This window comes from Sinocyclocheilus anshuiensis, unplaced genomic scaffold (assembly GCF_001515605.1).
Source record: "Sinocyclocheilus anshuiensis isolate Anshui unplaced genomic scaffold, SAMN03320099.WGS_v1.1 scaffold738, whole genome shotgun sequence".
NCBI classification, from domain to species: Eukaryota; Metazoa; Chordata; class Actinopteri; order Cypriniformes; family Cyprinidae; genus Sinocyclocheilus; species Sinocyclocheilus anshuiensis.
The window spans coordinates 445,726-462,878 of record NW_015542364.1 but is presented as its reverse complement, the minus strand read 5'-3'; the positions used below and the strand labels follow the sequence as shown (position 1 = coordinate 462,878).

Genomic DNA, 17,153 nt, shown 5'->3' with positions numbered 1-17,153 from the left:
TGACTGCTGAAGACGACAAACCCCAGACTTTGACTGCGGAAGACGACAAACCCCAAACTTTGACTGCGGAAGACGACAAACCCCAGACTTTGACTTCGGAAGACGGCAAACCCCAGACTTTGAATACAGAAGATAAACCCCAGACTTTGAATGCAGAAGACAAACTCCAGACTCTGAATGCAAAACACACATCTAAGACAGAAATGCATGAGGTGGCACATTCAGAGGATGATGCAAACTCAAAAAACGCAGCTGATTTGTCTGAAAGAGAAACTAAAATGCAAAACAGTGCTGGAAAATCTGAACAAAATGACATGAATGAATCACAACAGGATCCTGTTGAAGAAACAACCAAATCCTCAGAGTCAAAAGAGGTTGAGATTAAAGATCCAGGACATGCGTCTTCTCCGTCTGGAGAAGAAAACCCAAAATCAAAAGCAGACCCAGAAGCGTATTTGAAAATGGATGAAGGCCAAGACGCCAAATCTGATCCACAGCCGTCGCTGGACGTTAGGAAAATCTCTCAAACGGATGAAAACAAAACTGAATGTTCATCTGAAGCACAGAATGTGATACGAACCCCGAATGAAGCCATCAGTGTGCCGCAAACAATCGGCTGGGACGCCGGTCGATCCATAATCAAACAGATCACCGAATCAGAGTCGGAGAGCTGCGGCCCCATCACCTCCCTATCGAAACAATCTCCGGACATGTCCGACGACTCGCCCTCGGCGCTGGAAATGGAGGAGATTGCTTCGTCGGTGGTTTATATGTCCTTGGAGAGCAGCGTGTCCAGGACGCCTCTGACTTTGGCTCGTCCCATGGCACCTGCTCTGGAGCTCTGCATGGAGCCGAGTATCAACACCAGCCCGGAGGGAACAGACTCGGCGCTCTCCGAGGAGGAACCGGAGATGGACAACTCATTCCCCAAACCAGACTCTCTAGCCGTCACAGGAGACAAGAACGACATCGCGTCTCCAGTGTCGTCTATTGGGACCACCTACTCGGTATATCACCAAAAACATAATCAGTTTAAAGGGGTCATCGGATGCCCATTTTCCACAAGTTGATATGATTCATTAGGGTCTTAATGGAAAGTCTATAACATACTTTGGTTAAAATTTCTCAATGTTAGTGTAAACAAACACCCTTTTTACCTTGTCAAAAACAGCTCTGTTCACAGCGACCCGTTTCGGTGCATGTCCCTATAAATGCTAATGAGCTCTGCTGACCCCGCCCCTCTCTTCGTGGGGTGACGTGCAGTTCTCTGAGAGATGGTAAACTTTAGCCGTATTCATCATGAAACTTGCACATTATTAAGAAAGGCGATTTGCAAAGATTCTTAAAAAAAAACATTCTGTAGGTGAAGCAGGATCACGAATGATTCGCGCGAACAGACACACTTAGGTAGATCGGGGGACTCATTCCCTTCAAAAAAAGTAATCCACTGCGCGTCTTCAGCGGCTCAGATGCTTGTCTACATCTGCTCCAGCGTCGAAACAATGGCGGACTGTTCACAGCTCACTCAGGGTGGGTCTAAGGTAAAGCACTAGTGTCAATCAACAATCGTGGGCGGGGCCTGGGTCTGTGTGACATCACACAGCCAAGAAACTGAGAACGGCTTGATTTGAGAAAGGAGTTATCATTTATCGGAATGAAAAAAAAACAAAAACCACTGGGTGGATTTTTATCATTATAGGGTGGTTGTGTACACACACTGCAAGACATATTTCAGTTCAAACAACATGTAAAAGTGAATTTTGCATCTGTTGACCCCTTTAAAGGGATCGTTCACCAAAAAAAATGACATTGAGCCTTCTATAAAACATATCATTTTATTTTATTTTTTTGTGTATAGTGTAGTTTTAGGACTTCTATTTTAAAGGACAAGATAAGGATAAGGATGGATGGATAAATAGGATAAAAGGGTGGGTAAATAAGTTAGATAAATCATTAAATAAATGTATTTATTCATTTATTTTTTAATTAAGTAGTAGTAGTAGTTTAGTTTAGTGTATAGTATATAGAGTAGTCTCATTTTTGTGTATAGTGTAGTTTAGGACTTCTATTTTAAAGGTCAAGATAAGGATAAGGACGGATGGATAAATAGGATAAAAGGATGGATAAATAATAAAATCATTAAATAAATGTATTTATTTTTTTATTTTAGTAGTAGTAGTTTAGTTTAGTGTATAGTATAGTATATTTTTTTGTGTATAGTGTAGTTTAGGACTTCTATTTTAAAAGTCAGGATAAATAATAAATAAATCATTAAATAAATTTTACATTTATTTAAAAAAAAATGTTTTTAATAAATTATTTATTAGTTTAGTTTGTAAATTGGAAATGAAAACTTCCTGGTAAAACAAATCATGTATTTAGTTTAGTTTATGACTTGCATTGCCATGGTCAATGGGACCTTAAAATAAAATAAATATTTAATAAATGTTATTATTTAAGTTTAGTTTATGACTTCCACTGTTTTTTATTCTTTGATACTGGTAAATAAACACAAAAACATACCATGTCTTTTTTTGTTGTTGTAAATTTGGTTCTATTTTTGATTATTCTGTTTCTCCTTTGGTCCTATCTTGGTTAAATAGAGGATAATAAATAAATGTTTTATGTTTTGTGACCACAAGACCGCAAACTCCAAAAAAGCATCATGAAAAATAGCTAATAGGACTTGTGTACTATATTTCAAGTCTTCTGAAATCATACAGTAGCATTGTGTGAGGCACAGACCCAAATTTAATTTATTTTTGCACTCCTTTAAACGTGTTAAACATCTTATTTTGTGTTCCACTAAAGATAGAAAGTCAAAGGATTCGGCTCATTTCTGGTTGTACTGTTCCTATGAAAGTGTGTGATCTTCAAAGATTTATTTTGTCTTCTCGTTTCTTTTGCAGCAGGAGCTGGTGGACCTTTACACACTTAATCTGCACCGCATTGACAAAGACGTCCATCGATGTGACAGAAACTACTGGTATTTCACCCCGGACAACCTGGAGAAACTGCGCAACATCATGTGCAGGTAAAATAAAGCTGATCTTATATTTTAGTTTATATTCTGTGTGTAATGGTCTCTTAAGTTTCTTTTGCTCATCAAGGCTGCATTTATTTGTTCAAAATGTACAGTAAAAACTGTGAAATATTATGATTTTAAACAGCTATTTTCTATGTGAATATATTATAAAATGTAACTTATTTCTGTGATGCAAAGCTGAATTTTCAGCATCATTACTCCAGTCTTCAGTGTCACATGATCTTCAGAAATCATTCTAATATGCTGAATTGCTGCTCAAGATACATTTCTGATTATTATCAATGTTGAAAACAGTTGTGCTGCTGAATATGTTTGTGGAAACTGTGATACATTTTATTTTTCAGGATTCACAGATAAATAGAAAGTTCAAAACAACAGCATTTATTTGAAATATAATTTTTTGTAACATTATAGATATTTTTACTGTCACTTTTGATGCATTTTTGTTGAATATAATGTATAATTTTTCCAAATCTAAAAGTAAGTGGAGTAAGTGAGTCTTACAGTGTTTTTTTGTGCGTTAAGTTACGTTTGGCAGCACCTTGACATTGGATACGTCCAGGGAATGTGTGACTTACTCGCGCCCCTGCTGGTCATCCTGGATGATGGTACGTTAACTCTGAGTTTTACCTTATTTGCTCCATTAACCCCTACTGTGCACTGTCTGAATATAAAAATGTATAATTATTTTTGCCTCTGAAATATGATTGGACAAATATATAACTTGATGGGACAATTATTTATTGTGAATATTACCAAAAGATCTCTCATCTTAAGCACCGATTCAACTCGTCAGTTCATTAGTAGAGACTTTAAGACCTGAAGTGGTTCAAAAAAGGTGAAGAGAGTTGAGAGAAAATATGATGCGTGTCAGATCTGCGTCACGTTCAGCAGAGGCAGCTCTTAAAGTAATAGCAGCCAAAACAACCTAATAACCAGCTGCTGTGATGTCTGTTAATCAAAGGAAAAAAAGAAAAAAGAAAAAAGATAGCTTTATAGCTTTAAGGATTCATCAATTAATTTAGAATTTAGTGTTTGATAACTTAAATTTTACTTTCTGTAGCCTATATTTCTGCTGAAGGGCACAGGTAAATATGACATTTATTATAATGGGTTTATGTGAAGATTGTTTTAAGTTCACTTAAATTGTAAGTTATTTTTTTTAAAGTCTAATAAATGTTACAATTGCTAGCTCTTGATTATACTGCAATGTTGAATGGCTATAGTCAGTGATTAAATATTATTGGGGAAAAAAAACTTTCATAGAGACATCAGTAGTATTGGTATCAATGACACTCGCCTTCAGTTATAAAAAAAGATGCCATTAAACAATTATTAAAAATATACTGTATTTATGTTGTTTGTGCATTCATTTGAATGTGAAATTATTGCAATATAAAAGTATATTAAAAAACGTTAATGTTAGATGGGATTAATCGTGATTAATCGCGATGAATTTCAGAAAAAGTGTGATTAGCAGAGCATGTGAGCGAAGCGGTGTGACGCTCCGCTACATTTTCCGCTCTATGGACGTGCGCTCCACTCAGTCGCTCTAACCGCCCAAGCAAGCGCTCCGTTAATATTCCGCTCACGCTCGCCATAAACCAATTCCCGCTCAGATCCCGCTCCGTTCTGTAAAGAACAAATTTGCGTGCATTATATTAGATTATAAATTACTGCTGCCTATATCTAGCCTACATTCTGTAGGACTACCTATTGGTTCGGGTCAGTTTTTTTTTAAATAATATTTTAATAGGCCTAAGTGGTGTAGGCTAATATCTTCTGTACTCTGTAGTTCTGTATTTAGGCCTATATACAGCTGTGTGTTAGCTTAGGTCTACAGTTTAACTGAGATTATTTAATAACTACAGAGCTCCGAATATAATTTGAATTAACAATTCGTTTCTACGACGTCAGCAGGTTTTATTATTTTTTAAATTAATTTATTATTATTTATTAATTTTAAGCAATAATGATTTTAATAAGTAATTATGAAATATAATAATTCATTCCACGATTTAGGCCTACTAAAACTAGGGAATGAACGAATTAACGAATAGTGTAAACAAACACCCTTTTTACCTTGTCAAAAACAGCTCTGTTCACAGCGACCCGTTTCGGTGCATGTCCCTATAAATGCTAATGAGCTCTGCTGACCCCGCCCCTCTCTTCGTGGGGTGACGTGCAGTTCTCTGAGAGATGGTAAACTTTAGCCGTATTCATCATGAAACTTGCACATTATTAAGAAAGGCGATTTGCAAAGATTCTTAAAAAAAAACATTCTGTAGGTGAAGCAGGATCACGAATGATTCGCGCGAACAGACACACTTAGGTAGATCGGGGGACTCATTCCCTTCAAAAAAAGTAATCCACTGCGCGTCTTCAGCGGCTCAGATGCTTGTCTACATCTGCTCCAGCGTCGAAACAATGGCGGACTGTTCACAGCTCACTCAGGGTGGGTCTAAGGTAAAGCACTAGTGTCAATCAACAATCGTGGGCGGGGCCTGGGTCTGTGTGACATCACACAGCCAAGAAACTGAGAACGGCTTGATTTGAGAAAGGAGTTATCATTTATCGGAATGAAAAAAAAACAAAAACCACTGGGTGGATTTTTATCATTATAGGGTGGTTGTGTACACACACTGCAAGACATATTTCAGTTCAAACAACATGTAAAAGTGAATTTTGCATCTGTTGACCCCTTTAAAGGGATCGTTCACCAAAAAAAATGACATTGAGCCTTCTATAAAACATATCATTTTATTTTATTTTTTTGTGTATAGTGTAGTTTTAGGACTTCTATTTTAAAGGACAAGATAAGGATAAGGATGGATGGATAAATAGGATAAAAGGGTGGGTAAATAAGTTAGATAAATCATTAAATAAATGTATTTATTCATTTATTTTTTAATTAAGTAGTAGTAGTAGTTTAGTTTAGTGTATAGTATATAGAGTAGTCTCATTTTTGTGTATAGTGTAGTTTAGGACTTCTATTTTAAAGGTCAAGATAAGGATAAGGACGGATGGATAAATAGGATAAAAGGATGGATAAATAATAAAATCATTAAATAAATGTATTTATTTTTTTATTTTAGTAGTAGTAGTTTAGTTTAGTGTATAGTATAGTATATTTTTTTGTGTATAGTGTAGTTTAGGACTTCTATTTTAAAAGTCAGGATAAATAATAAATAAATCATTAAATAAATTTTACATTTATTTAAAAAAAAATGTTTTTAATAAATTATTTATTAGTTTAGTTTGTAAATTGGAAATGAAAACTTCCTGGTAAAACAAATCATGTATTTAGTTTAGTTTATGACTTGCATTGCCATGGTCAATGGGACCTTAAAATAAAATAAATATTTAATAAATGTTATTATTTAAGTTTAGTTTATGACTTCCACTGTTTTTTATTCTTTGATACTGGTAAATAAACACAAAAACATACCATGTCTTTTTTTGTTGTTGTAAATTTGGTTCTATTTTTGATTATTCTGTTTCTCCTTTGGTCCTATCTTGGTTAAATAGAGGATAATAAATAAATGTTTTATGTTTTGTGACCACAAGACCGCAAACTCCAAAAAAGCATCATGAAAAATAGCTAATAGGACTTGTGTACTATATTTCAAGTCTTCTGAAATCATACAGTAGCATTGTGTGAGGCACAGACCCAAATTTAATTTATTTTTGCACTCCTTTAAACGTGTTAAACATCTTATTTTGTGTTCCACTAAAGATAGAAAGTCAAAGGATTCGGCTCATTTCTGGTTGTACTGTTCCTATGAAAGTGTGTGATCTTCAAAGATTTATTTTGTCTTCTCGTTTCTTTTGCAGCAGGAGCTGGTGGACCTTTACACACTTAATCTGCACCGCATTGACAAAGACGTCCATCGATGTGACAGAAACTACTGGTATTTCACCCCGGACAACCTGGAGAAACTGCGCAACATCATGTGCAGGTAAAATAAAGCTGATCTTATATTTTAGTTTATATTCTGTGTGTAATGGTCTCTTAAGTTTCTTTTGCTCATCAAGGCTGCATTTATTTGTTCAAAATGTACAGTAAAAACTGTGAAATATTATGATTTTAAACAGCTATTTTCTATGTGAATATATTATAAAATGTAACTTATTTCTGTGATGCAAAGCTGAATTTTCAGCATCATTACTCCAGTCTTCAGTGTCACATGATCTTCAGAAATCATTCTAATATGCTGAATTGCTGCTCAAGATACATTTCTGATTATTATCAATGTTGAAAACAGTTGTGCTGCTGAATATGTTTGTGGAAACTGTGATACATTTTATTTTTCAGGATTCACAGATAAATAGAAAGTTCAAAACAACAGCATTTATTTGAAATATAATTTTTTGTAACATTATAGATATTTTTACTGTCACTTTTGATGCATTTTTGTTGAATATAATGTATAATTTTTCCAAATCTAAAAGTAAGTGGAGTAAGTGAGTCTTACAGTGTTTTTTTGTGCGTTAAGTTACGTTTGGCAGCACCTTGACATTGGATACGTCCAGGGAATGTGTGACTTACTCGCGCCCCTGCTGGTCATCCTGGATGATGGTACGTTAACTCTGAGTTTTACCTTATTTACTCCATTAACCCCTACTGTGCACTGTCTGAATATAAAAATGTATAATTATTTTTGCCTCTGAAATATGATTGGACAAATATATAACTTGATGGGACAATTATTTATTGTGAATATTACCAAAAGATCTCTCATCTTAAGCACCGATTCAACTCGTCAGTTCATTAGTAGAGACTTTAAGACCTGAAGTGGTTCAAAAAAGGTGAAGAGAGTTGAGAGAAAATATGATGCGTGTCAGATCTGCGTCACGTTCAGCAGAGGCAGCTCTTAAAGTAATAGCAGCCAAAACAACCTAATAACCAGCTGCTGTGATGTCTGTTCATCAAAGCAAAAAAAGAAGAAGAAATCAATCACTTTTATAGCTGTAAGGATTCATCTATATTTAATTCAGAATTTAGTGTTTGATAACTTCAGTTTCAATTTCTGTATATTTCTGCTGAAGGGCACAGGTAAATATGGCATTTATTATAATGGGTTTATGTGAAGATTGTTTTAAGTTCACTTAAATTATAAGTTATTTTTTTTAAAGTCTAATAAATGTTACAATTGCTAGCTCTTGATTATACTGCAATGTTGAATGGCTATAGTCAGTGATTAAATATTATTGGGGAAAAAAAACTTTCATAGAGACATCAGTAGTATTGGTATCAATGACACTCGCCTTCAGTTATAAAAAAAGATGCCATTAAACAATTATTAAAAATATACTGTATTTATGTTGTTTGTGCATTCATTTGAATGTGAAATTATTGCAATATAAAAGTATATTAAAAAACGTTAATGTTAGATGGGATTAATCGTGATTAATCGCGATGAATTTCAGAAAAAGTGTGATTAGCAGAGCATGTGAGCGATAACACTCCAAAGAGAAAGGAAAACTTGAAATCGCATCATATGACCCCTTTAATTGATTGACAGCACTACTTTAAACACAGTGATTTTAAACTAAAGCAATAAGTCTCTTTTATATTGCCAAGTGATTATTTGTTTCTGATTGATCTTTGACTGTAACTCAGAGGCCATGGCCTTCAGCTGCTTCACTGAGCTCATGAAACGAATGAACCAGAACTTCCCTCACGGAGGAGCCATGGACACACACTTCGCCAACATGCGCTCCCTCATCCAGGTTTACTTATTAAACACACATTATTAAACACATTCTGCTGATGTTTTAGACTCTGTGTGTGTGTGTGTCTCATGTCATGATTCGGTCACACCTCTTCAGATTCTGGACTCGGAGCTGTTCGAGCTGATGCAGCAGAACGGCGATTACACACACTTCTACTTCTGCTACCGCTGGTTCCTCCTGGACTTCAAGAGAGGCGAGCGCACTGCAAAAACCTCATTTTGCATCTTGTTTATACTGCAAAACAAAACAAAAATGCGAATAAATATTACATGCCAACTAAATAAATATTAAATCATAAACAAATAAGTACAGCAAATAAGCACACAGCGGTGATTCATTACTTAAAGAATCCATGGTTTTAAACAAATCAAGTGACTCAATGTTTCATTCATAATGACAGTCGGTTGCTTTGTTTCTGAATTGATCAGCCGTTTAAATGAATGACTCAATGACTCACTCATTAAGAAAATGATTTGCCGCCACCTATTGGAGGTTTTCCTTTCATATTTAGAGTATCATTTTCTTTTTAAAAGTCAATTTATATTTCAGTATTCAATGCACCTGCATTGTTTTGCGTTTTGGACTTTTGTTGAATAACTAAAGAATCGGCTAAAAACACATCTCTTCCATCTTTATTTGACCCTCTAACTCTAGCACTCTCTATTCTAATTCTATTCTTTAAAAAAAAAAATGCCCCTTTTAGACTTGCACTCTATTCATTTACTAATTGCTTGTTTTCTTAAAAAAAAAAAACTCGTATTCTCTAAAAATGCTCTATTCTTTTTCTATTCTGTCTGTTTTCTTTTTATTTATTATATAATTTAAAATAAAAGCCCTTGCTATGTGTACTGTGTTAAGCTAACTGAGACTTGTTATAGCACTTGCATATCATTGCTCTTTTGTTAGTTTTGACTGCTTTTATTGCTTTTATTGTCCTCATTTGTAAGTCGCTTTGGATAAAAGCGTCTGCTAAATGACTAAATGTAAAAAATAAATCTCAATAAGCATTGTGCTTGGTTACTTTTGATATGAAACAAAGCCTCAGATTTCGAATTCTGTACATTTTATTACAATATTCAAACAATAAATGCCATTTTGGCGCTGTTTAATGTGGAGTGACAGATCGCTGTAGTGCGCGTGAACTGATTACAGGACAAAATAAACATGAATAAACATTCAAAGGTGTGGTAAAAGAAAGAGTATGTGATCACTCAATCAGTGTTTCAACCGCGCAAAGATGTCAAAATAACGGCTTGTAAACAATGTCACGTAATGTCTCATTACCTCAGAAAACACATCCAGTGACCATAAACTCGTTAGTCAGCTAGAAAAATTAACTCTAGAGAGGAGCATTTTGCTAAATAGATGCACTATATAACATATTCATTATAATTTTTTACTGTTCTTCAATGTTTAATTTGTTGAAATAAATAAAGCCACCATTTAAATGTTTATATTTCACAAAACTAATTGGAGTAGAAATATAATTATGTAATTGTAGAGTTAATATTATAACTTTATTATAAAACTTAATTGATTGTAATTTAAATGTTTGTATACAAATCAACTCATTTTAACCTTTAATATTATAGTAATGTAGCACCAGCTGACTCATGTACAGTATATTGACTGACAAATGAGGACAAAGCAATCAAAATCAACAAAAGAGCAATGATATGCAAGTGCTATGACAAGTCTCAGTTAGCTTAACACAACGTAGCAAGGTTTTTTTTTTCCGTTAATTGTATAATAAATAAAAATAAAAACAAATAGAATTTAAAAAGAATAGAGAAGCTAGTGTTAGTTTTTTTTTAAAGATAACAAGCAGTTAGTAAATGAATAGAGTGCAAGTCTAAAAGGGACAATTTTTTTTTAAAGAATAGAATTAGAATAGAGTTCTAGAGTTAGAGCGTCAAATAAAGATAGAAGAGAGGTGTTTTTAGCCGATTCTTGAAGATGCTCGGAGCTAACTGAGACTTGTCATAGCACTTGCATATTATTGCCCTTTTGTTGGTTTTATTGCTTTTATTGTCCTCATTTGTAAGTCGCTTTGGATAAAAGCGTCTGCTAAATGACTAAATGTAAAAAATAAATCTCAATAAGCATTGTGCTTGGTTACTTTTGATATGAAACAAAGCCTCAGATTTCGAATTCTGTACATTTTATTACAATATTCATATTTGATATGAAACAAAGCCTCAGATTTCGAATTCTGTACATTTTATTACAATATTCATATTTGATATGAAACAAAGCCTCAGATTTCGAATTCTGTACATTTTATTACAATATTCATATTTGATATGAAACAAAGCCTCAGATTTCGAATTCTGTACATTTTATTACAATATTCATATTTGATATGAAACAAAGCCTCAGATTTCGAATTCTGTACATTTTATTACAATATTCATATTTGATATGAAACAAAGCCTCAGATTTCGAATTCTGTACATTTTATTACAATATTCATATTTGATATGAAACAAAGCCTCAGATTTCGAATTCTGTACATTTTATTACAATATTCATATTTGATATGAAACAAAGCCTCAGATTTCGAATTCTGTACATTTTATTACAATATTCAAACAATAAATGCCATTTTGGCGCTGTTTAATGTGGAGTGACAGATCGCTGTAGTGCGCGTGAACTGATTACAGGACAAAATAAACATGAATAAACATTCAAAGGTGTGGTAAAAGAAAGAGTATGTGATCACTCAATCAGTGTTTCAACCGCGCAAAGATGTCAAAATAACGGCTTGTAAACAATGTCACGTAATGTCTCATTACCTCAGAAAACACATCCAGTGACCATAAACTCGTTAGTCAGCTAGAAAAATTAACTCTAGAGAGGAGCATTTTGCTAAATAGATGCACTATATAACATATTCATTATAATTTTTTACTGTTCTTCAATGTTTAATTTGTTGAAATAAATAAAGCCACCATTTAAATGTTTATATTTCACAAAACTAATTGGAGTAGAAATATAATTATGTAATTGTAGAGTTAATATTATAACTTTATTATAAAACTTAATTGATTGTAATTTAAATGTTTGTATACAAATCAACTCATTTTAACCTTTAATATTATAGTAATGTAGCACCAGCTGACTCATGTACAGTATATTGACTGACAAATGAGGACAAAGCAATCAAAATCAACAAAAGAGCAATGATATGCAAGTGCTATGACAAGTCTCAGTTAGCTTAACACAACGTAGCAAGGTTTTTTTTTTCCGTTAATTGTATAATAAATAAAAATAAAAACAAATAGAATTTAAAAAGAATAGAGAAGCTAGTGTTAGTTTTTTTTTAAAGATAACAAGCAGTTAGTAAATGAATAGAGTGCAAGTCTAAAAGGGACAATTTTTTTTTAAAGAATAGAATTAGAATAGAGTTCTAGAGTTAGAGCGTCAAATAAAGATAGAAGAGAGGTGTTTTTAGCCGATTCTTGAAGATGCTCGGATTGAGTTGGAAACACCTGACAATGCTGCTGCAGTCAGAGTGAGTGAGTGCTGTTGTTCATCTTTCTTTCAGAAATGGTGTACGACGACGTGTTCTCGGTGTGGGAGACCATCTGGGCCGCACGGTTCGCCTCCTCGGAGCACTTCGTGCTGTTTATCGCGCTGGCGCTGGTGGAGCTGTACCGCGACATCATCCTGGAGAACAACATGGACTTCACAGACATAATCAAGTTTTTCAACGGTGAGCTGACTGACCAATCACTGAGCAGTAGGGCTGGCCGATTTTTCAGATTTTATCGATTAATTCGAATTTAATGTTTTGCCACGATTTTATTTTTTAGAAATCAAGGAATCACAATATACCAATTATAGCAGTAAAGTAGAAAAGAACGATCCAGCCGCACGTTGGCGCACGTGATTAACCGCTCATGTGTGACGCGCTCATATCACACAGAATGTGCTTTTGTATTAATAAAGATGTGACGTGGCAGTGGAAGAGGAAAACATGCAAGAAGATGGGAGTGAACAACTTCTAACTTGAGCGGTGTGTTTTTAGACTGTCGTTTCATGCAAGAGACGCGAGCGCAACAGTCAAACACATCCATGTTTACACAGAAAAACAATGGAAAAGCAGCGCAATCAAATTAAAAAACTGTAAAGAAGTACTACTGTATGTCTGATATTTCATGTTTGCATCACAGTGACAGACTGAAAGCTGCTGTTCATTGTTTTTACAGAACATTTATAGTTAATAATAGTCTGCTGGTGTTTTACCTTCAGTCATTTTGAATTTGAATTACCTTGACTTTTGAGATTTTTTTTTAAAGCATCTTCCTCGTATTATTTCTGAACATATAATAGGTATAAGACAAATTTGTACAATTAGTTGTAGTTCATGCGTCTTTTCTGCAAAGATATTTAACAAGTGATTTGTTTAACATTTACATCATGTTGACAACTTCATGTGTGCTGCACTTGGAATAGAATTTTCTCTAACTAGAGGGTTAATAAAGAAAGTTACTTGAATCATGTTGTAGTTACATTTACAAGTTGACTAGTTAAAAATCGGTACATTTTGCCATATCGCCCAGCCCTACTGAGCAGCCATGCAGAATCAGAGCCGCTGTGATGTTGTCCTTTGTGTCCTGATCTAGAAATGGCTGAGCATCACGATGTCCCGAAGCTGCTGCTCATGGCCCGAGAGCTGGTGAACAAGGTCCAGATCCTGATTGAGAACAAGTGATTGACTTCCATTAGCAATCTGAAGACGCTCAGTGTCATTAAACAAACCCTCAGCTCAAGTAAATGCCAAACTAGTGTTGTTTTCATCTGCCCAGACTTAATATTATTATATTTTAGATTAATTTATAGCGAATGCATATTGAAATAGGAAGTTGGGGGCAGGACAAATCGCTCATCTGATCGCCAAAAATGCATAACATTTATTTAGTTATGGACTCAAAGCTAAACTGATTTTGATTTCATGGGGTCTGTAAGAGTAAACATGACTGCGAATATATAAGAGATGAAGAGAGATATTATAGTAAAAAATGTAGGATACTCAGAATAGTTTTATACGAGGTTGTGGATGTAAACAAACGGCTATGAAATATATAAAGATGATCTATGAATGGCAGGGATGGCGTGCACCCTTTCTAAGACAGATTTTCTAAAAGCACAAAGTATTAAAAAATAATGCTGTATATTTATTTATTTTTTTAAACGTGTGAAAATTAAGACAATTATTATTGCAGATGTTTAGCATACTTCACACGTCACTTCATGATGTTTGCACAGAAAAAGAGAAGGCACCTGTTTGCGTCGGGGAAGAAAGTGATTTTTTTTGTCATTTTCAGCTGATTGGGAGAATCTCGCCTCATATTTCACCTCTAAATACAAAGGAAAAAATAAGAAATGATAATTGCATTCTATTTTTAGGACCATTAACATGTTTGAATATTTGTGAAAATTTAGTTAATCATTATTGTAATGCGTTTATTTATTTATTTTTTTAATAAATTAAAGGATGTAGAATAAATACTACCATGGTATGTGTATGTGTGTGTGTATATATATATAATTTTTTGTTGCATTACAGTGATGAAAATTTAATTTATTTATTTGGCAGTAAATTGTGCTTAATGAAATGAAATGGTCTTAAAAATAGGCAGATTTTTCTTTTTTTTCTCTCATATTTCACCTCTAAATACAAAGAAAAAAAAACATTTTAAATTTGCATTCTATTTTTAGGACCATCAACCCTCTACGGACTCCTTGGTAATTGAAACGCCATTGGCTAGTACATTTTTTAGTTTACTTGCCAGACTGATGTACCATATATGCATGTAAAAAAATGGGGAAAAACTAACAATAATACTGATAAGATAATAATTATAATAATTAATAATACTTAGAATTCTACTAATAAGAACAAAATAAAATGCACTAAGGATTAATGAGCTGCTGGATTCATGAATATTAATCAGGTTGTGTGTGTTCGCTCGAATTGATACGCTGAAATCAAGGAAAACCCGGCAGTTCTTAAAAGCTGAAGAATTCCAAAAGGAACTCCGTTATTTTGACAGGAAAATACAACAAAGAATATCGTTTACATGTAGCGCGTCAATTCTGCATGGTGTGTAAGACTCTCGCTCTGTGTGTGTGTGTGTGTGTGTGTGTGAGACAAAGCGACGGCAAGTCATGTGCCTTCACACTAGAGTTTACGGTGCGTCAAATACAGGTGCGCTGCGCATCCATTCAGATGAACTGGAAAATATCACAGATCGGTTGATGGAGAGTGAAACTCTGAAGCACTCAGTCAGTGTGTTCGACGAGTAAAAATATATCTGTGCTTAACTTATACTTAGCCTCCAACTCACACACTGTCGAGGAAAATCTGAGAATTTATTAGTCATTGGCTAATATTAGACATCATTTAGTCACCCAGAGTGAAGATTTAGTCGCATATGCAAGTGATTTACTCGCAATGTAGAGGGTTAACCATTAATATTTTTGCATGTTTGCAAAATTTTTGTAAATCATTATTGTAATAAATATTTAATTTAAATGATAAAAAGAATGAACACTACCATGACATGTGTGTGTGTGTGTGTGCGTGTGTGTGTGTATTGCCACATTACAGTAATAAACATTAGATTTTATTTATTTGGTGATAAAATGTGCTTACTTGTCAAGAAATGGTCTTAAAAATAGGCTGAATTTGCTTTTTCCTCATATTTCACTTTTAAATACAATGGAAAAAAATAAGAAATGATATTTGCATTCTATTTTTAGGACCGTTTAGATTTTTGCATGTTTGTTTGCATATCATTATTGTAATGTATTATGTAAATGTCACATTAGATTGAATGAAAATGAGATATTTATTTATTTGACAGGGTTTGAATGTCATGAAATGGTCTTAAAAATAGGCTGAATTTCCTTTATGCAAAAAAACAAACAAAAAGGATTTATTTCTTCCTTTTGATTTTGGGGTGAAATGTGAGCCGCATGTTTTCATCACTCAGATAATCTGTTGAGCTGCTACACAATGACGTACCTCACTCAGTGAAGCTTTACTGTAAAAACAATCGATCACCAGACAGAGTTTCATTCGTATTGATCTTTTTGCCTTAAGTTTCTCTGTTCAGGGATGTGTGTGCTGATGTTCACGTATATCTGATATCTGCCATATAGACATGTGTGCGTGTGTACAGATGTGCTCTTCTACCAGCAGCCAAACTTTTGTAAGGTGTCCCGAACTTCTAGCACTTGTTGGATCTGATGTGATTGTAGTAACCTGCTGTAATCGAGAGCGATCGGTTGACGTGCCAGTGTTATCGACACTAACTCCCCATCATATCATCTCTCTGTATGTATCGCTGTTTATGCCCTGTAACATTAGCTTACACAGAACGGCGCTGTATGTAGCTCATAATATAACAATATCTACAAATGTTGGACGTGTGAATTGTAAAAACCTCTTCTGATCGATGTATTCAGCTCACAGCCTCACTACTGACAACGACAGACACTAAAGATTTGTTGAAGCTGTATTGGAAACCTATATATTTTTATTGTCCTCTGTGAAACTACATAGTATATTGTGTGTGCTGCATATGATATAATCTGTATTATAATATTTAATAAATGTATGTGTTGACTGTTTTTCTGTTGAATCGTGCTTTAACTGCTGGGAAAATATATATACACATGTATATTTGATGTTTACATTATGTGCATTATATAAGTGCCTTTGTACAGACAATATTACAAACATCTAAACATGTAATCAAAAATACAACATTTAATAATCAACCTATAATGAAATACCGAGCAAGATACAAATTACATTCTCATGCATAACATAACCGCATGAAAAAGATCAAATGAATAAAAATGTAAAAAAGAAGAAAATAAAAGTGCATTAACATGAGGCATCTTACATATTTTTTTTTATATGTTATTAATTTGTATTATTTTGCGAAGAATTAAATACTTCTAGCCTACTTCAGTAAATATAAATTTTCAGCACATCTCTATTTTATTTATTTATTTAATTTATTTAACAGAATGAAATGGTTCTTCTTTAGTAAATATTGTCCTTAATTACCATTTTCCTGTTTTTATTAATTTTTTTCTAATTTATTATTATTATTGTGAAGAAAGAAATGGTTAAACTTCAGTAATTATTGACTAATTACTTGATGTATTATTATTATTATTGTAAAGGAGACTTCTTGTATTATTTATTTATTTAATAAAGAAGTAAATGTTGGCTTTCAGCACTTTCCTATTTTATTTGTATATAAATAATTTATTTGGTTAACACAGAACAGTCTAAAACAAAAACATTTCCCTCTTTTGTCCTCTTTGTTTTTTACTGACATACACCTAT

At 33.7% G+C, this 17,153-nt stretch overlaps 1 protein-coding gene across 1 annotated transcript in view; it reads left to right on the top strand.

Moving 5' to 3' along the window:
- The window catches only part of LOC107692032 (small G protein signaling modulator 1-like), a 48,119-nt gene extending 33,936 nt beyond the window's left edge, over window positions 1-14,183 (top strand). Inside the window, exons 19-25 of the mRNA XM_016490909.1 lie at window positions 3-1,007; window positions 2,910-3,034; window positions 3,572-3,654; window positions 8,670-8,779; window positions 8,879-8,975; window positions 12,330-12,497; window positions 13,411-14,183. Coding sequence (XP_016346395.1) covers window positions 3-1,007; window positions 2,910-3,034; window positions 3,572-3,654; window positions 8,670-8,779; window positions 8,879-8,975; window positions 12,330-12,497; window positions 13,411-13,499 — 1,677 coding nt within the window. The 3' untranslated portion in view covers window positions 13,500-14,183. The remainder of the gene's footprint in view (window positions 1-2; window positions 1,008-2,909; window positions 3,035-3,571; window positions 3,655-8,669; window positions 8,780-8,878; window positions 8,976-12,329; window positions 12,498-13,410) is intronic.
- Window positions 14,184-17,153: the final 2,970 nt, after the last annotated feature.